Source organism: Lethenteron reissneri, chromosome 1 (genome assembly GCF_015708825.2).
Source record: "Lethenteron reissneri isolate LAM-NWPU_2019-01 chromosome 1, ASM1570882v1, whole genome shotgun sequence".
Lineage (NCBI taxonomy): Eukaryota > Metazoa > Chordata > Hyperoartia > Petromyzontiformes > Petromyzontidae > Lethenteron > Lethenteron reissneri.
This window is the reverse complement of record NC_083779.1, coordinates 8,011,623-8,032,132: the sequence shown is the minus strand read 5'-3', so window position 1 is coordinate 8,032,132 and position 20,510 is coordinate 8,011,623. Positions and strand designations below refer to the sequence as shown.

The 20,510-nt window shown below is 49.4% G+C and overlaps 1 protein-coding gene across 1 annotated transcript in view; it reads right to left on the bottom strand.

The window, feature by feature from the left end:
* Positions 1–215: 215 nt before the first annotated feature.
* Positions 216–20,510, bottom strand: part of LOC133351309 (protein diaphanous homolog 3-like) — a 29,139-nt gene continuing 8,844 nt past the window's right edge. The window contains exons 6-10 of the mRNA XM_061566446.1: positions 11,978–12,217; positions 10,411–10,546; positions 9,376–9,496; positions 8,302–8,461; positions 216–357 (exon numbers count right to left, since the gene is read on the bottom strand). Of these exons, the coding sequence (XP_061422430.1) occupies positions 295–357; positions 8,302–8,461; positions 9,376–9,496; positions 10,411–10,546; positions 11,978–12,217 (720 nt within the window). The 3' untranslated portion in view covers positions 216–294. The remainder of the gene's footprint in view (positions 358–8,301; positions 8,462–9,375; positions 9,497–10,410; positions 10,547–11,977; positions 12,218–20,510) is intronic.

The following is a 20,510-nucleotide window of genomic DNA, read 5'->3' as shown; positions in this document are numbered from 1 at the left end:
ATGTAAACTTATATCGGTAGAAAAAAAAACACATCATCGCCACCGTTTTGCTCTCTATTGAATTAATGCGGTGTGTTTGTCCGACATAATGCACGGTGGGGTGTGTGGGGGAGGATTATTGCAGGAGGCTCTTCGTGGAGGACATCGTGGAGGACATCTGATCGAATCGACCCCTCCGGGGGGCCGCAAGTCGCGAGTCGTCCAGTGCGTCTCGACCTCTTGACCTCTCCACCGCGACCATGACCCCCCCCCCCCCACCCGGCGCGGTCTCCACGTAGGGAAACGCCGCGGCTCTCAACACGCCGATTCATTTTTCTTCTTCCGCGAGCCCGGACGCTTGTTTTTGTCCATGACTTTCTGAAATATAAACGGGGGGGGGGAGGCGGGTGGAGTGGGTGGGGATGAAGACGCAAAAAGCCACCGGAGACAATCGGCGTCACCGCGGAGGAGCTGAACGCGCGTGTGGCCCCGCCTCGTGATGCCTCGTACGGTGCTTTTTCTGCAATATTTTGCCGTTTTCTTTTCTTGGATTTTCTGTTTGCACTTAGTCACTTTAAGATGTTTTCTTGTTCATGTTTTTGTTTTCTGTTTGTTGCGGTTGCACCCGATTCAAGAGCCGAATGACTCACAGGGCTATACCTAATACATGAACTTGAAACTTGAACTTGAAACTCATCCACAACAGGTTCCAGAGCTCTGCTGCTGTGGTCCGGTCTGGACGATTTTTGTCCCCCCCCACCCATCGTCACACGGCGTCACAAAAAGTCAGACCCCCCCCCCCTCAAATATGACGTCACAAAGCTCTGCCCCCCCTCCCCGCCCGATAAAAATAAAACATGCTTCAAATCGCTTTCAACTATTGTCATTGTGGTGCGTATTTAATGTGCCGCTGCACTCTGATGTTGTATGAGAAAACATTTATCAAAAAGTCTATTTAATTAAGTAGAATGTGTTGTCTATCTATATATATAAAATCGTTCATGTCTGTCTGTCTGTGTGTGTGTGTGGACTGTCCGGCAAAACAACCTCCTACCTCCTCGCGGTGCCGGACGGGCAACACTGTCGTGGGCAGTGCTGTGGGGGGAGGGCCAATACCCATTGGCCTCTCCCCTCATGGCGTCTGTGACCACCACAGTGGCTAAACGGGGGCTCTGGACGGGTGTGAGGGGCTGGTAACCCCTCCACCTTCAATTCATTACCACTAAACCACGAATTAAACATAAACCTGTAACAAATAAGCTTGTGCCGGAGGCCCCGGGGGGTCAGGCTTTTATGACGTCTCCTGGCCAAACCCCATTTGGCGGAGCCAGGAGATTGAATTTTCACCCTCGGGGCTCCTCCAGAAACAACAAAAAACCATTGCGGATGGCCACGTGGAATGTTCGAACGCTCACTGCGGAGGAGAGGCTGCCACTCCTCTGTCGGGAGCTGGACCGGTACCGCCTGGATCTCTGTGGCATTCAGGAGGTCCGGTGGACCGGTTCTGGCTCCTGCCACCATGAGGGGTGGACAGTCCTCTACTCGGGGCAGGAGACTGCCAAACAACAGGGTGTGGCTCTTCTTCTGAACAAAAGAATGAAGGGGGCGTGGGAGCGTGGCGGTGAGGTGTGGGAAGCTGTAAGCCCCAGGATACTTTGGGCTCGCCTTCCCATCAACCAGAGGCGAGGAGTGGTGGTCGTGGTTACTTATGCCCCCACCGAAGACGAACATCCGTGGAGGGATGCAAGCAAAGCCGATGAGTCAGACGCTTTCTATGACCTCCTGTCACAGGTGCTGGCTAAAGTGGCCACTCGGGACAGAGTCATCTTGTTGGGTGACTTCAATGCCCGAGTTGGTCATGATGCTGACACCTGGTCTGGAGTGATTGGAAGGCATGGGCCAGATCAGCTCAATAATAACGGTAGGAGGCTGCTAGATTTTTGTGCAGCCCATGGGCTTGTAATTACCAACACGCTCTTCCGGCATCGGCGCATCCACACAACATCATGGATACATGCCGGGTCCAAGCAAGAACATCTGCTGGACTACATAGTGACGGACCAGCGGATGCGAACCCATGTCCTTGACACCAGGACCTACCGTGGAGCTGATCTGTCCTCTGACCATCGACTAGTCATCTGTAAGATGCGCCTGCCTTTCTTCCACTCCGGTGGTGGGTGTACACCCAGAATCCCATTCCAACCAAAAGTGGCCTGGTCTCAGTTAGCTGATGAAAGTTGCAAGCGAGAATTTCATCATCGCTTGCAGCTGGGGTTGGCATCGTCCCCCACTCCACCTGATGTCGAGGGTAAATGGGCGAGGTTTAGGACTGTGACTCATGCAGCTGCAATGGCTGCTTTGGGTACGCGGTCCAGACCTCCCCAGAAACCCTGGCTGACAGAGGAGGTGTTCAGGTTAATTGAGAAAAAGCGACAGGCCCACTCTCATCGCCTACAGCATCCCACGTCAGAGAATGAGGAGGTTTACCGCAGCCTTCGCTCGGAAGTTCGGAGAGCCGTAAGGCGTTGTAAGGATGGGTGGTGGTCGCGGGTTGCTGAGGAGATGGAGTCTGCCTCAGTGGCCCGTGATCACAAATCACTATTTAACTCCATCAAAAAAGTAACCTGCAGCGCCACACCTATTACCATCATTAGAGGAAAAAACGGTGATCCAATCTCCGACCCCCAGGAACAGGTTTGCAGATTTGCTGAGCATTTCTGTGAGGTCCTGGGGGAGGGAAATTCTCTCAGCCAGGAAAACATCATGGCACAAAGTGGGGATAACCCTGCTGAGGCTGCGGTGCCTCAAATATTGGAAGAGGTCACCCCCTGTGAGTGGCTGGCTGAGGTTCCAGCTGTTGAGGAAGTACTGAGGGCGATCCGGAGTCTGAGACCAGGGAAGGCACCGGGCAGAGATGATCTCCCAAGCGAAATGCTGAGGGAGGGTGGCGTTTGTGCACAGACTGCCCTATATGACATCATAACAACAGTCTGGACCACTGGACGGGTTCCGCAGGACTGGAAGGATGCCCTGGTGGTCCCCCTCTTTAAGAAGGGGGACCGCACAGACTGTAACAACTACAGGGGCATCTCACTCCTCAGTGTGCCGGGTAAGGTCCTGGCAAGGATTATTCAACATCGCCTTGCTAGGCACGCTGAGGAGGGGCTTGCGGAGCCCCAATGCGGTTTCAGGAAAGGGCGGCCCTGCACAGATGCCATATTTTCTGTCCGTCTGCTACAGCAGAGGTGTAGGGAATTCCAAAAAGACCTACATTTCTGCTTTATTGACCTGGTCAAGGCCTATGATACCATCAGTAGGACTGGACTCTGGGTTGTTCTTCGTGCTTTCGGAGTCCCTGACCCTCTGCTCACGATCATTAAGGACCTTCATGATGGTGAGCGGGCCCGGGTAAAACTACGTGGCCGGGAGTCGGAGCCTTTCCCTGTACACCTTGGGGTGCGACAGGGATGTCCTCTGGCTCCCACATTATTTAACATCTATTTTGACCGCGTAGTTCGTGAAGCCTTCAATAGCTGTACCGGGGGAATTTCCGTTTGGTACAGATATAATGGGAGGCTGATCGACGCCCGGGTGCGATCAAGGGATGGCTCCCTATTGGTCAACCACGTTATGTATGCCGATGATTTGGTAATAGCTGCTCATTCAGAAGAGGAGTTGGAGGCGCTGCTGCTGAGACTGGAGCGTGCCACTAAGAGGTGGGGCCTTACCATCAGCCCCACCAAAACCAAGCACCTGCCTGGGTATTTTGTACCATCGGACACTCCACCCCCACAACTCCCAATTGGTGATGGGGCAGTTGTGGAGAGAGTGGAGAGTTTCCCATACCTGGGCAGTGTGCTTATGACCGGCTCCAGTCTATCAGCAGAGGTCTCACTCCGAATCAGTCGAGCGGCAATATCTTTTTATCGGTTGCGTAACGCTGTGTGGAAGCTACCTGGTCTGTCGCTCCGCACGAAGCTTCAGGTCTTCTCGGCCACGGTCATTCCCTCCCTTCTCTACGCTTGCGAGACGTGGACCCCCCTGGTGGAGCATCTTCGCCGGTTGGAAACATTTAGGCTGGCCTGCCTACGATCCATCCTGGGTTTAACCAGGCTGGATTGTGTGAGGAGCTCACAAATCCTTGAAAGATCTGGGCAAAGTCCCATCAGTGAGCTCCTCCGGCAGGCAAGGCTGCGTTGGCTGGGTCATGTAGCCCGCATGCCCAGCCACCGCATGCCTAAACAGCTTTTGTTCGGCCGGATCGAGGGGGCTAGACGGGCGCGGCACGGGCTGGAGAAGAGATGGAGTGATGTGGTACAGGAGGACGTGGAGCTGAGTGGACTTGCCGATGACTGGTACCAGCGGTGTCAAGATCGGCCTCAGTGGAGGAGGCTCGTGAAGGACGCTACTGGGCAGTTGGAGGCAGTCGCCCTCCAACAACAACGGAGGGCGGAGGAGTGACGCTCACAACAACGAGCGGAGCGCCGGGTGGCTAAAGCACAGCAAGTTGGCACAGTAGGGGGCACAGGTGGTGCATCAGCCAGTCATCTCGGTCATCTCGGTCAGTCGACCAGTGGCACCTGGGTCTGCCCCGTGACCTCCTGCCAGCGGGCTTTCGACACTTCACGTGGCCTCAAGGTGCACTTGGCCTGGCACAAGCATCGTGGTGACGTCACCGCCACTTAGTGGCGAATGGCGGTTGTTGTTGTTGTGTGTGGACTTTGGCCCATACGCACTTTCATTGGACGGCGGTTGCCCCTGGCAACGGCTAGCCACGCCTTCGCCGCTTTCATTGGACCTGGCAACGGCTAGCCACGCCTTCGCCAAGGGCTGCAGTTTCATTGGACGGCGGTTGCCCCTGCCAACGGCTAGCCACGCCTTCGCCACTTTCATAAGCTCCGTATTTAATTAAATAATAGCCATTACACAGTATTGTTGGAGCGCTAGGGGGGGGGGGGAAGGAACGCCACCCGTACCCTGCCTCTTCCAAGCCGACAATTTTAGGCGAGGCCGCAGGCTTTGCACGCTACTAGGCCTCGACACCCACCACGCCACTCTGAGGTAAATTCATCAAAGTTTTTCCTACTCTTCACTACACCCCCACCACAATGTGTGCTATTAATATTACTTTTAAACCCAACGCGCCAACAATCGATTACTTTAATGTTCACTGTACAAATACTCATTAAGCTGGGTGAGCGTACTGCCAGTCTATCATGTACACTGTAGCCTGCTTATTAAGCTCGGTGAGCGTACTGCCACTCTATCATGTACACTCTAGCCTGCTTATGAAGCTGAGTGCGTGTACTGGCAGTCTATAATGTGGACTCTTGCCTGGTTATTATAATCGATTCTTTATATGTTCTTTGTACAAACAGTCATTAAGCTGCTTGAGCGACCCCAGTTCGATTCCAACTCACGCCCACCACCGCTGACGATTATTTGAAACGGACCTGGCCCTCCCCTAGGTCCACTCAGCCTCAAAAGCGTAACTGCTGTCGTGTGTGAACATCGTCACTGGGGAGACAAAGGCGGCGGGGCATCGTGGATCCAAGTCCCGGGCGAAGCCGGGTCATGTGTATGTGTGTTTGTGTTTATGTGTATGTCTGTGTGTCTCTATGTATGTGTGTATGTATGTGTATGTATGTGTTTGTGTGTATGTGTGTGTGTATGTATGTGGGTTTTTTTTTATGTCTTTATGTGTATGTCTGCGTGTCTCTATGTATGTGTGTATGTACGTGTGTGCATGTGTTTGTGTGTATGTATGTGTGTGTCTATGTATGTGTGTGTCTATGTATGTGTGTGTATGTATGTGTGTTATATGTCTGTCTGTGTCTGCATGTATGTGTGTGTGTATTGTGTATGTGTTTGTGTGCATGTATGTGTGTGTTTGTGTGTATGTGTATGTCTGTGTGTATGTGTTTGTGTGTATGTGTGTGTATGTATGTGTGTGTATGTGTTTGTATGTGTTTGTGTGTTTACGCTCGCATTACACAAATGTGTTGCTGGTCTAAGGCGTTCCTCGCACAGCATTGCCGCTTTATTATTTCAGTCGTTTACTGCCTTACGCACCCTGAAAGTCGTGTGTGTCTGCAGCAAGCGCGTGTATGTGTACCTATGGACGCGCGCGCGTGTGTTGTGTAGGGGGAACGGTAGTGTAGTGCTTAGCGTGCTGTCTGTGTCTGTGTGTGTGTGTCTGTCTGTGTCTGTCTGTGTGTGTCTGCGTGTGTCTGTGTGTGTGTCTGTGTGTGTGCGTGTGTGGTGTGTGGGGAGCGGTAGTGTAGTGCTTAGCGTGCTGTCTGTGTGTCTGTGTGTGTGTGTGTCTGTCTGTGTCTGTCTGTGTCTGCGTGTGTCTGTGTGTGTGTCTGTGCGTGTGTGGTGTGTGAGGAGCGGTGGGTGTAGTGCTTAACGCTACGCTGCGCTACCAACCCGGCGAACCCAGTTCCATTCCCGCTCACGGCCACCACCGGTGACGATTATTTGAACCTCCCCTAGGTCCACTCAGCCTCAAACGAGTAACTGGTGTGGCGTATTAACATCGGCACTTGGGAGACAAAGGCGGCTGGGCGTGGTAGATCCAAGTCCCGGGCGAAGCCGGGTCATGTGTATGTGTTTATGTGTATGTCTGTGTGTCTGTATGCATGTGTGTATGTATGTGTGTGTATGTGTTTGTGTGTATGTCTGTGTGTGTATGTATGTCGGTTTTGCCGCCGTGGTGGATCCAAGTCCCGGGCGAAGCCGGGTCATGTGTATGTGTGTATGTGTTTATGTGTATGTCTGTGTGTCTGTATGCATGTGTGTATGTATGTGTGTGCATGTGTTTGTGTGTATGTATGTGTGTGTGTATGTATGTGGGTTTTTTTGTATGTGTTTATGTGTATGTCTGCGTGCCTGTATGCATGTGTGTATGTACGTCTGTGGATGTGTTTGTGTGTATGTATGTGTGTGTCTATGTATGTGTGTGTATGTGTTTCTGTGTTTGTATGTGTGTGTATGTATGTGTGTTATGTGGCTGTCTGTGTGTCTGCATGTATGTGTGTGTGTATTGTGTATGTGTGTGTTTGTGTGTTTACGCTCGCATTACACAAATGTATAATGCGGGTCTAAGGCGTTCCTTACACAGCATTGCCGCTTTATTATTTCAGTCGTTTACTGCCGTATGCACCCTGAAAGTCGTGTGTGTCTGCAGCAAGCGCGTGTATGTGTACCTATGGACGCGCGCGCGTGTGTTGTGTAGGGGGAACGGTAGTGTAGTGCTTAGCGTGCTGCCTGTGTCTGTGTGTGTGTGTCTGTGTGTGTGTGTCTGTGTGTGTGTCTGTGTGTGTGTCTGTGTGTGTGCGTGTGTGGTGTGTGGGGAGCGGTAGTGTAGTGGTTAGCGTGCTGTCTGTGTGTGTGTTTCTGTCTGTGTGTGTCTGCGTGTGTCTGTGTGTGTGTCTGTGCGTGTGTCTGTGCGTGTGTGGTGTGTGAGGAGCGGTGGGTGTAGTGCTTAACGCTACGCTGCGCTACCAACCCGGCAAACCCAGTTCGATTCCCGCTCACGGCCACCACCGGTGACGATTATTTGAACCTCCCCTAAGTCGACTCTGCCTCAAACGAGTAACTTAACTACTGTAGCGTATTAACATCGCCACTGGGGAGACAAAGGCGGCCGGCCGTGGTAGATACAAGTCCCGGGCGAAGCCGGGTAGTACAGCTAGTATTCATTTAAAGTTGCGCATTTTGATGCGACGTCACATTTCTCAACACCCCCCCCCCTCGTCACACATCGTCACAAATGTCTGACCCACCCCCCCCCCTAGGTGCGTGACGTCATTTATGAACGGCCCCCAAGCCGAACACAAGCGCAACACAAGCTGAACGCAAGTGCCGGCCATGCGAGCTTCAGCCCCGCGTGACCAATGCAGGGGAGGGCGAGGGAGAGGCCCATAGACTCACCACTGCCCATAGACTCAACACTACCCATAGACTCAACACTACCCATAGACTAACACTGCCCACAGACTCAACACTGCCCATAGACTAACACTACCCATAGACTCAACACTGCCCATAGACTCAACACTGCCCATAGACTCAACACTGCTCATAGACTAACCGTTTCAATGCCCTGCTGCTGCGGTCCGGCCAAGGGGACCCCCTGGCGGCAGCTGTTCCTGTGCAGCACAAGCCGAACGCAAGTTCCGGCCTGCGAGCGGCCATCAGCTTTGCCCCGCGGAATCCTGTGTGCAGCCGGTGCTGGCAGAACTAGCCATAGCCCACCGCTTGGCTCATGCAGGGGAGGGCGTGGAGGGATTGGGGGAGGCGAGTGAAGTGTCCACGCACCTTGAAGTCCCCGCGGAACGTGGCGAGGCTGGAGAGGAGCGGCTTGGGCGTCTCTCCCTTCAGGCTGAACTTCACCCTCAGCCTCTCCCACTCGGCCCCGATCTCGCCCTCGCCCCTCTCCAGCAGCTCCACCTTCTGCGTCCACTCCTGAAGCAGCGGGTGCCACGGGGTCAAGGGGGGTCACGCGGGGGTCACGTGGGGGTCACATGGGGGTCACGCGGGGGTCATGCGTGGGTCACGCGGAGGTCACGCGGGGGTCACGCGGAGGTCACGTGGGGGTCACGCGGGGTCACGCGGGGGTCACGGTGACTCCTAGGCTAGGAGTGGCGTTTGTCGACGAGCGGCAACGCGCGCTTGGGGGGACACCTCCGTCGACGGATAAACGGTCACGCGAGGCACCGGCCCAGCGGAGGGCTCGTAAACATTCGTAAACAAACGTCGTGAACAATGAGTGAGTGAGTGTGGGTGTGTGCGAGACTCGTTCTGTGAACGCATCGTGGGCATAAAGAATCGACTTGGGCCAATGGAATCGCTGTTCGCCCTGAACCAGCCCCGAGCGTTGAAATACGGTGTTTTTTCTGGAATAATTTGCTGTTTTTTCCAGGATTTTTCTGTTGCGTGTAATCACTTTAAGATGTTTCTTGTTCATGTTTTTGTTTTGTTGCGGTTGCACTCGAGTCAAGAGCCGCATGGCTCACAGGGTTATACCTAATAAATGAACTCAACTGAACAGGTAAATGGCCTGATGGGGGCTGGTTGTTGCAAACACCAGCGGAACGTCACAGCACTCTGTAAATGTCGTAGTGGGTTTACTCTCCAACACACAACTGGTGTGCTGTACTAGTAACTAATTGGCACATTGTTGTTTACGTGACAACCCGTTACTAATTGGCTGCGTCGGGTGGTGGCGGGTTCACGACGCATTTATATGACGTCACCTGTAAGCCCTTCTTGTGCGAAGAGGTCGCGGGATTAATGACTGCGTGTATATGGTAATGGGTATCCATTGCAAATTACAATGGATAGCCATGTCTAATGTCACAACACTCCAACCAATCCGTTGAGAAGGATATGAGCATCGTTTTGGAGAACGCCCGGTGGGGCTCGGCGTCCGGCAACGAGTCAAGGTCGCATTCCAGTTTCGTGATTTCCGCCCGGAAAGACTGGATCGCCGATTTCCGATTCTTCTCGTCGGCTGTGGAGAGAAGTCGACATCGTCACAATGTCCCCACGGTGTCGTCACAATGTCGTCACAATGTCGTTACAATGTCGTCACAATGTCGTCACAATGTCGTCACAATGTCGTTACAATGTCGTTACAATGTCATCACAATGTCGTCACAATGTCGTCACAATGTCGTCACAATGTCGTCACAATGTCGTTACAATGTCGTCACAATGTCGTCACAATGTCATCACAATGTCGTCACAATGTCGTTACAATGTCATCACAATGTCGTCACAATGTCATCACAATGTCGTCACAATGTCGTCACGATGTCGTCACAACGTCGTCACAATGTCGTCACAATGTCGTCACAATGTCATCACAATGTCGTCAGAATGTCGTCACGATGTCGTCACAATGTCGTCACAATGTCGTCACAATGTCATCACAATGTCGTCACAATGTCGTCACGATGTCGTCACAACGTCGTCACAATGTCGTCACAATGTCATCACAATGTCGTCACGATGTCGTCACAATGTCGTCACAACGTCGTCACAATGTCGTCACAACGTCGTCACAATGTCGTCACGATGTCGTCACAATGTCGTCACAACCTCCGTCACCGCCCCCCACCCACCGCTCCACGCACGACCACGCTCTCACGGCGATACGAAAAGGGAAATGGAAACTCCGTCGACACTGAAGCCTCTCGCGTGGCCTGTCTCGCCAACTGCACTGGGACAGCGGACGTGTGAATGAGCGAGCATCACAGCGATGGATCAACGAGCGAGTGAGCTTGTGAACCAGAGACGTACATGAGCGAGAGGCAAATGGATTGGTGGGAGAGGGAGATGGTGGGCCAGAGATCTAGACGATTAGCAAAGAAGTAGGCGAGTCCTAGGCTGTTGTGGCGGCGTGCAGGTAGGCCCGTCGGGCACCTCCTGTGGCTTTGTCAACAGGCTCGAGCTCCGTGATGACGTTGAGGATGTCGGGGTGGGATTTCTGGCATTCTCTGACCACCAGGTCCAGGAGGGTGCCGCCCTCAGCGGGATCCGTCATCCTCACGGAGTTGATCTGTTGGGGCGACAGCACCGGCAAGTTAGGAGCCGGCTGGGTGCCAGCGTCCCCCCCCCCCTCCAACCCCCGTCCCTCCCTCACCACTCTCTCCACCCCCCCTCCCTGCCTCTGCATGCAGGGTGGCGCAGTGGTAACACACACGCCTCAAGGCAGAGAATGCCCTAGGTTCCATTCCTGACTCGGGCACATTTTTTGTGTGGAGTTTGTAAACTCTCTCACCGGCTCTGCATGGCTTTCTTCCGGGATTCTCAATCTCTCTTCGATGGTTTTTTTTCTCTATTTTTGGTGATGATGCGAACATCCCAATGCCGAAGAAAAAAAAAATCTCCCGAGGTAAATCTTCTCGTAACCTTTCTTACCCACCCCTACTGGACTTCTGTGAAAAAAAGCTTTATAGCTCATATGATTCCTCCTGCAGTATAAATACTGCAGGAGGAATGCCCCCCTGTCATTAGACCACAGTTAAGGGCGCTTTTGGGATTCATTCGCTTAATTCACGTACCGCCAACGAGTTGGGCAGTCGTGTACATTTCATATTCTGTAAAAGTATTCTGACATGTGAAGCGCACCGCACGAATACAGGAGGCTACTTGCTATTTTACAATTGTTAGTTCAGCAGGTAAGGCCCACTGAGCTACAGAGCTCATTTTACACGCTTTTATTTAACTCACTCTATTGTCGTATCCTGAAATCTTGTAACTCAATTTCAACCGTCTTCCCAATGTCGTATCGACTGCAAACTTGGTGTAGGTATGTCATACTGATGACAATACTATATTCTATCATTAAAAATTTCAAATATATATTTTAAACTATCTTTTTTACGGGTAAAATTGTCCACGCTCAACTCACGTTGGCTGTAAATCACCACGGTCCCTTACGTTATGGCAAGCTTCGGGGAGCCACGCCGAGGGGCGGGGGATGTGGAAGGAGGGGAGGGGCGATGGGGGAAGGGAGCACGGGGAGGGGCAGCTCGGAGTTGGCCGGGGGGGACGTTCCCTTACGTTATGGAAAGCTGCGGGGCCACTTCCTGGAGTCGTGGAGTTCTGCCATTACTCGTACGGTACATTTCATTAAAGCGTGTTTAAAAAAAATCGTATTTTTTAAATATTTAATTCAGAAGCGAGCTGGCCACAAATGATAGCCAAATGAAGTGGCTTACCACGTGGAAATGTACATCAGCCAAATACTCTAAATGCATGTTTCTGAATGTGGAGGGAAAACCCGGAGGACCCGGAGAAAAATCCACTTGACCAAGAGGAAAACATGCAAACTCACAATATACTGGCGTCGCGGTCGGGATTGAACCCACGAGCTTCTGTAAACAAGGCGAGGTAGTTAACATCTCGCCACCTGGATCGCCCTAATTGACCCATGACCCCCTCGCCCTCCCCCCAATGGTTACCCCCCGCCCCCTCCCCGTGAGACCTTGTCGATGTCGCAGAGGTTGAATCCATAGGCAGGCGACGAGGTGGGGCCCTCGTTCAGGAAGTTGAGGATGAAGAGGAGCAGCTGGGTCAGCTGGGTCAGGCCTTGGCTGGAGACGACCGCGCTCAGGGCCGCGAGCACGACCTCCTGCTCTTTCCGAGCCTGGTCGAGCACCTCGGCGCGGGTGAAGTGGAAGAGCAGGCAGCGCAGGCGCTCCGACAGGTGGCCCTCGTCCACGAGCTGAGGTCACACGGCCACAGGGTCACGGGCAGCACAACCGCGGGGACACAGAGACACGCGCGGCACAACCACTGTTGGAGATCGACATCGTGGAAACCACTATGGGGACCTCATTTGCCAGTAAAAATATGATAATTGGTTCTTTACCCTTCTATCTGGCAACAAAACTGACACCTTTTTGCAAGGAGTCATGTTTGCATAGACCGCAATACCTGCAGTCATAATACAAACAAAAGAACATAACTCTGATAATGTGCACTGTCCTTGAAGTTGATTGGTCCACACCCGAGACAGCTTTCCTTCGAGCCTAGTCTCATATGGGTTGGACCAGATGACGCCAAAAGGCGCACAACTCAAGGACAATGCACCATCAGAGTATGAGAGCTCGGGGCAAGCATCTACACTTATGGGGACCTCATTTGCCAGTAAAAATATGATAATTGGTTCTTTACCCTTCTATCTGGCAACAAAACTGACACCTTTTTGCAAGGAGTCATGTTTGCATAGACTGCAATACCTGCAGTCATAATACAAACAAAAGAACATAACTCTGATAATGTGCACTGTCCTTGAAGTTGATTGGTCCACACCCGAGACAGCTTTCCTTCGAGCCTAGTCTCATATGGGTTGGACCAGATGACGCCAAAAGGCGCACAACTCAAGGACAATGCACCATCAGAGTATGAGAGCTCGGGGCAAGCATCTACACTATGGGGACCTCATTTGCCAGTAAAAATATGATAATTGGTTCTTTACCCTTCTATCTGGCAACAAAACTGACACCTTTTTGCAAGGAGTCATGTTTGCATAGACCGCAATACCTGCAGTCATAATACAAACAAAAGAACATAACTCTGATAATGTGCACTGTCCTTGAAGTTGATTGGTCCACACCCGAGACAGCTTTCCTTCGAGCCTAGTCTCATATGGGTTGGACCAGATGACGCCAAAAGGCGCACAACTCAAGGACAATGCACCATCAGAGTATGAGAGCTCGGGGCAAGCATCTACACTATGGGGACCTCATTTGCCAGTAAAAATATGATAATTGGTTCTTTACCCTTCTATCTGGCAACAAAACTGACACCTTTTTGCAAGGAGTCATGTTTGCATAGACCGCAATACCTGCAGTCATAATACAAACAAAAGAACATAACTCTGATAATGTGCACTGTCCTTGAAGTTGATTGGTCCACACCCGAGACAGCTTTCCTTCGAGCCTAGTCTCATATGGGTTGGACCAGATGACGCCAAAAGGCGCACAACTCAAGGACAATGCACCATCAGAGTATGAGAGCTCGGGGCAAGCATCTACACTATGGGGACCTCATTTGCCAGTAAAAATATGATAATTGGTTCTTTACCCTTCTATCTGGCAACAAAACTGACACCTTTTTGCAAGGAGTCATGTTTGCATAGACCGCAATACCTGCAGTCATAATACAAACAAAAGAACATAACTCTGATAATGTGCACTGTCCTTGAAGTTGATTGGTCCACACCCGAGACAGCTTTCCTTCGAGCCTAGTCTCATATGGGTTGGACCAGATGACGCCAAAAGGCGCACAACTGTTTGTATTATGACTGCAGGTATTGCGGTCTATGCAAACATGACTCCTTGCAAAAAGGTGTCAGTTTTGTTGCCAGATAGAAGGGTAAAGAACCAATTATCATATTTTTACTGGCAAATGAGGTCCCCATAGTGTAGATGCTTGCCCCGAGCTCTCATACTCTGATGGTGCATTGTCCTTGAGTTGTGCGCCTTTTGGCGTCATCTGGTCCAACCCATATGAGACTAGGCTCGAAGGAAAGCTGTCTCGGGTGTGGACCAATCAACTTCAAGGACAGTGCACATTATCAGAGTTATGTTATTTTGTTTGTATTATGACTGCAGGTATTGCGGTCTATGCAAACATGACTCCTTGCAAAAAGGTGTCAGTTTTGTTGCCAGATAGAAGGGTAAAGAACCAATTATCATATTTTTACTGGCAAATGAGGTCCCCATAGTGTAGATGCTTGCCCCGAGCTCTCATACTCTGATGGTGCATTGTCCTTGAGTTGTGCGCCTTTTGGCGTCATCTGGTCCAACCCATATGAGACTAGGCTCGAAGGAAAGCTGTCTCGGGTGTGGACCAATCAACTTCAAGGACAGTGCACATTATCAGAGTTATGTTCTTTTGTTTGTATTATGACTGCAGGTATTGCGGTCTATGCAAACATGACTCCTTGCAAAAAGGTGTCAGTTTTGTTGCCAGATAGAAGGGTAAAGAACCAATTATCATATTTTTACTGGCAAATGAGGTCCCCATAGTGTAGATGCTTGCCCCGAGCTCTCATACTCTGATGGTGCATTGTCCTTGAGTTGTGCGCCTTTTGGCGTCATCTGGTCCAACCCATATGAGACTAGGCTCGAAGGAAAGCTGTCTCGGGTGTGGACCAATCAACTTCAAGGACAGTGCACATTATCAGAGTTATGTTCTTTTGTTTGTATTATGACTGCAGGTATTGCGGTCTATGCAAACATGACTCCTTGCAAAAAGGTGTCAGTTTTGTTGCCAGATAGAAGGGTAAAGAACCAATTATCATCGTGGAAACCATCGGGCCAACTGTTCGAGATCTACATGGTAGAAATCATCATGAAAAACTGTCTGAGATCTACACGGTAGAAACCATCAAGAAGGACAGTTAGGGATCTGCATGGTGGAAACCTTCAAGGAAGACTGTCCGAGATCTACATGGTGGATACCATCAAGAAGGACTGCTCGAGATCTACATGGTGGAAACCATCAAGAAAGACTGTCCGAGATCTGCATGGTGGAAACCATCCAGAGGGACTGTCCCATATCTACGTGGTAGAAACCATCAAGAAAGACTGTCCGAGATCTATTTGGTAGAAACCATCAAGAAAGACTGTCCGAGATCTACACGGTGGAAACCATCAGGAAAGACTGTCTGAAATCTAGATGGTGGAAACCATCAAGAAGGACTGTTCGAGATCTACATGATGGAAACCATCAAGAAAGACTCTCCGAGATCTACATGGTGGAAACCATCAAGAAGAACTGTTCGAGATCTACACAGTGGAAACCATCAATAAGGACTGACCGACATCTACATGGTAGAAACCATCAAGGACTGTTCGAGATCTACATTGTAGAAACCATCAAGAAGGACTGTCCGAGATCTACACGGTGGAAACCATCAAGAAAGACTGTCTGAAATCTAGATGGTGGAAACCATCAAGAAAGACTGTCCGAGATCTACATGGTGGAAACCATCAAGAAAGACTGTCCGAGATCTCCATGGTGGAAACCATCAAGAAAGACTGTCTGAGATCTACATGGTGGAAACCATCCGGAAGGACTGTCCAAGATCTGCATTGTGGAAACTATCAAGAACGACTGTCTGAGATCTACATGGTAGAAACCATCAAGAAGGACTGTCCGAGATGTACACGGTGGAAACCATCATGAAAGACTGTCTGAAATCTAGATGGTGGAAACCATCAAGAAAGACTGTCCGAGATCTCCATGGTAGAAACCATCAAGAAGGACTGTCTGAGATCTACATGGTAGAAACCATCAAGAAGGACTGTCCGAGATCTACATGGTAGAAACCATCAAGAAGGACTGTCTGAAATCTACATGGTGGAAACCATCAAGAAGGACTGTCCGAGATCTACATGGTAGAAACCATCAAGAAGGACTGTCTGAGATCTACATGGTAGAAACCATCAAGAAGGACTGTCCGAGATCTACATGGTGGAAACAATCAAGAAGAACTGTTCGAGATCTACATGGTGGAAACCATCAAGAAGGACTGTCCGAGATCTACATGGTGGAAACCATCATGAAGAACTGTTCGAGATCTACATGGTGGAAACCATCAAAAAGGACTGTTCGAGATCTACATGGTGGAAACCATCAAGAAGGACTGTCCGAGATCTACATGGTGGAAACCATCAAGAAAGACTGTCTGAGATCTACATGGTGGAAACCATCAAGAATGACTGTTCGAGATCTACATGGTGGAAACCATCAAGAAGAACTGTTCGAGATCTACATGGTGGAAACCATCAAGAAAGACTGTTCGAGATCTACATGGTGGAAACCATCAAGAAAGACTGTCCGAGATCTACATGGTGGAAACCATCAAGAAGGACTGTCTGAAATCTAGATGGTGTAAACCATCAAGAAAGACTGTCCGAGATCCACATGGTGGAAACCATCAAGAAAGACTGTCCGAGATCTCCATGGTGGAAACCATCAAGAAAGACTGTCTGAGATCTACATGGTGGAAACCATCCGGAAGGACTGTCCAAGATCTGCATTGTGGAAACTATCAAGAACGACTGTCTGAGATCTACATGGTAGAAACCATCAAGAAGGACTGTCCGAGATGTACACTGTGGAAACCATCAAGAAAGACTGTCTGAAATCTAGATGGTGGAAACCATCAAGAAAGACTGTCCGAGATCTACATGGTAGAAACCATCAAGAAGGACTGTCTGAGATCTACATGGTAGAAACCATCAAGAAGGACTGTCCGAGATCTACATAGTAGAAACCATCAAGAAGGACTGTCTGAGATCTACATGGTGGAAACCATCAAGAAGGACTGTCCGAGATCTACATGGTAGAAACCATCAAGAAGGACTGTCTGAGATCTACATGGTAGAAACCATCAAGAAGGACTGTCCGAGATCTACATGGTGGAAACCATCAAGAAGAACTGTTCGAGATCTACATGGTGGAAACCATCAAGAAGGACTGTCCGAGATCTACATGGTGGAAACCATCAAGAAGAACTGTTCGAGATCTACATGGTGGAAACCATCAAGAAGGACTGTTCGAGATCTACATGGTGGAAACCATCAAGAAGGACTGTCCGAGATCTACATGGTGGAAACCATCAAGAAAGACTGTCTGAGATCTACATGGTGGAAACCATCAAGAAGGACTGTTCGAGATCTACATGGTGGAAACCATCAAGAAGAACTGTTCGAGATCTACATGGTGGAAACCATCAAGAAAGACTGTTCGAGATCTACATGGTGGAAACCATCAAGAAGGACTGTTCGAGATCTACATGGTGGAAACCATCAAGAAAGACTGTCCGAGATCTACATGGTGGAAACCATCAAGAAGGACTGTTCGAGATCTACATGGTGGAAACCATCAAGAAGGACTGTCCGAGATCTACATGGTGGAAACTATCAAGAAAGACTGTCTGAGATCTACATGGTGGAAACCATCAAGAAGAACTGTTCGAGATATACATGGTGGAAACCATCAAGAAGGACTGTCCGAGATCTAAATGGTAGAAACCATCAAGAAGGACTGTCCGAGATCTACATGGTGGAAACTATCAAGAAAGACTGTCCGAGATCTAGATGGTGGAAACCATTAAGGAAGACTGTCCGAGATCTGCATGGTGGAAACCATCCAGAAGGACTGTCCGATATCTATCTGGTAGAAACCATCAAGAAAGACTGTCCGAGATCTACACGGTGGAAACCATCAGGAAAGTCTGTCTGAAATCTAGATGGTGGAAACCATCAAGAAGGACTGTCCGAGATCTACATGGTGGAAACCATCAAGAAAAACTGTTCGAGATCTACATGGTGAAAACCATCAAGGACTGTTCGAGATCTACATTGTAGAAACCATCAATAAGGACTGCCCGAGATCTACATGGTGGAAACCATCAAGAAGAACTGTTCGAGATCTACATGGTGAAAACCATCAAGGACTGTTCGAGATCTACATTGTAGAAACCATCAAGAAGGACTGCCCGAGATCTACATGGTGGAAACCATCAAGAAGGACTGTCCAGGATCTACATGATGGAAACCATCAAGAAAGACTCTCCGAGATCTACACGGTGGAAACCATCAAGAAAGACTGTCCAATATCTGCATGGTGGAAACCATCCAGAGGGACTGTCCGATATCTACATGGTGGAAACCATCAAGAAAGACTGTTTGAGATCAACATGGTAGAAACCATCAAGAAGGACTGTTTGAGATTAACATGGTAGAAACCATCAAGAAAGACTGTCCGAGATCTACATGGTGGAAACCATCCAGAAGGACTGTCCGAGATCTACATCCAGAAGGACTGTCCGAGATCTACATGGTGGAAACCATCCAGAAGAACTGTCCGAGATCTATTTGGTAGGAACCATCAAGAAAGACTGTCCGAGATCTACACGGTAGAAACCATCAAGAAAGACTGTCTGAAATCTAGATGGTGGAAACCATCAAGAAAGACTTCTGAGATCTGCATGGTGGAAACCATCAAGAAGGACTGTCCGAGATCTACATTGTGGAAACCATCAAGAAAGACTGTCTGAGATCTACATGGTGGAAACCATCAAGAAGGACTGTCCGAGATCTACATGGTGGAAACCATCAAGAAAGACTGTCCGAGATCTACACGGTGGAACCATCAAGAAAGACTGTCTGAAATCTAGATGGTGGAAACCATCAAGAAGGACTGTCTGAAATCTACATGGTAGAAACCATCAATAAGGACTGTTCGAGATCTACATGGTAGAAACCATCAAGAAGGACTGTCCGAGATCTGCATGGTGGAAACCATCAAGAAAGAGTGTACGAGATCTACATGGTGGAAACCATCAAGAAGGACGATCCGAGATCTACATGGTGGAAACCATCAAGAAGGACTGTACGAGATCTACATGGTGGAAACCATCAAAAAGGACGATCCGAGATCTACATGGTGGAAACCATCAAGAAGGACTGTACGAGATCTACATGGTGGAAACAATCAAGAAGAACTGTTCGAGATCTACATGGTGGAAACCATCAAGAAGGACTGTCCGAGATCTACATGGTGGAAACCATCAAGAAGAACTGTTCGAGATCTGCATGGTAGAAACCATCAAGAAAGACTGTCCGATATCTATTTGGTAGAAACCATCAAGAAAGACTGTTCGAGATCTACATGGTGGAAACCATCAAGAAGGACTGTCCGAGATCTACATGGTGGAAACCATCAAGAAAGACTGTCTGAGATCTACATGGTGGAAACCATCAAGAATGACTGTTCGAGATCTACATGGTGGAAACCATCAAGAAGAACTGTTCGAGATCTACATGGTGGAAACCATCAAGAAAGACTGTTCGAGATCTACATGGTGGAAACCATCAAGAAGGACTGTTCGAGATCTACATGGTGGAAACCATCAAGAAAGACTGTCCGAGATCTACATGGTGGAAACCATCAAGAAGGACTGTCTGAAATCTAGATGGTGGAAACCATCAAGAAAGACTGTCCGAGATCCACATGGTGGAAACCATCAAGAAAGACTGTCCGAGATCTCCATGGTGGAAACCATCAAGAAAGACTGTCTGAGATCTACATGGTGGAAACCATCCGGAAGGACTGTCCAAGATCTGCATTGTGGAAACTATCAAGAACGACTGTCTGAGATCTACATGGTAGAAACCATCAAGAAGGACTGTCCGAGATGTACACTGTGGAAACCATCAAGAAAGACTGTCTGAAATCTAGATGGTGGAAACCATCAAGAAAGACTGTCCGAGATCTACATGGTAGAAACCATCAAGAAGGACTGTCTGAGATCTACATGGTAGAAACCATCAAGAAGGACTGTCCGAGATCTACATAGTAGAAACCATCAAGAAGGACTGTCTGAGATCTACATGGTGGAAACCATCAAGAAGGACTGTCCGAGATCTACATGGTAGAAACCATCAAGAAGAACTGTCTGAGATCTACATGGTAGAAACCATCAAGAAGGACTGTCCGAGATCTACATGGTGGAAACCATCAAGACGAACTGTTCGAGATCTACATGGTGGAAACCATCAAGAAGGACTGTCCGAGATCTACATGGTGGAAACCATCAAGAAGAACTGTTCGAGATCTACATGGTGGAAACCATCAAGAAGGACTGTTCGAGATCTACATGGTGGAAACCATCAAGAAGGACTGTCCGAGATCTACATGGTGGAAACCATCAAGAAAGACTGTCTGAGATCTACATGGTGGAAACCATCAAGAAGGACTGTTCGAGATCTACATGGTGGAAACCATCAAGAAGAACTGTTTGAGATCTACATGGTGGAAACCATCAAGAAAGACTGTTCGAGATCTACATGGTGGAAACCATCAAGAAGGACTGTTCGAGATCTACATGGTGGAAACCATCAAGAAAGACTGTCCGAGATCTACATGGTGGAAACCATCAAGAAGGACTGTTCGGGATCTACATGGTGGAAACCATCAAGAAGGACTGTCCGAGA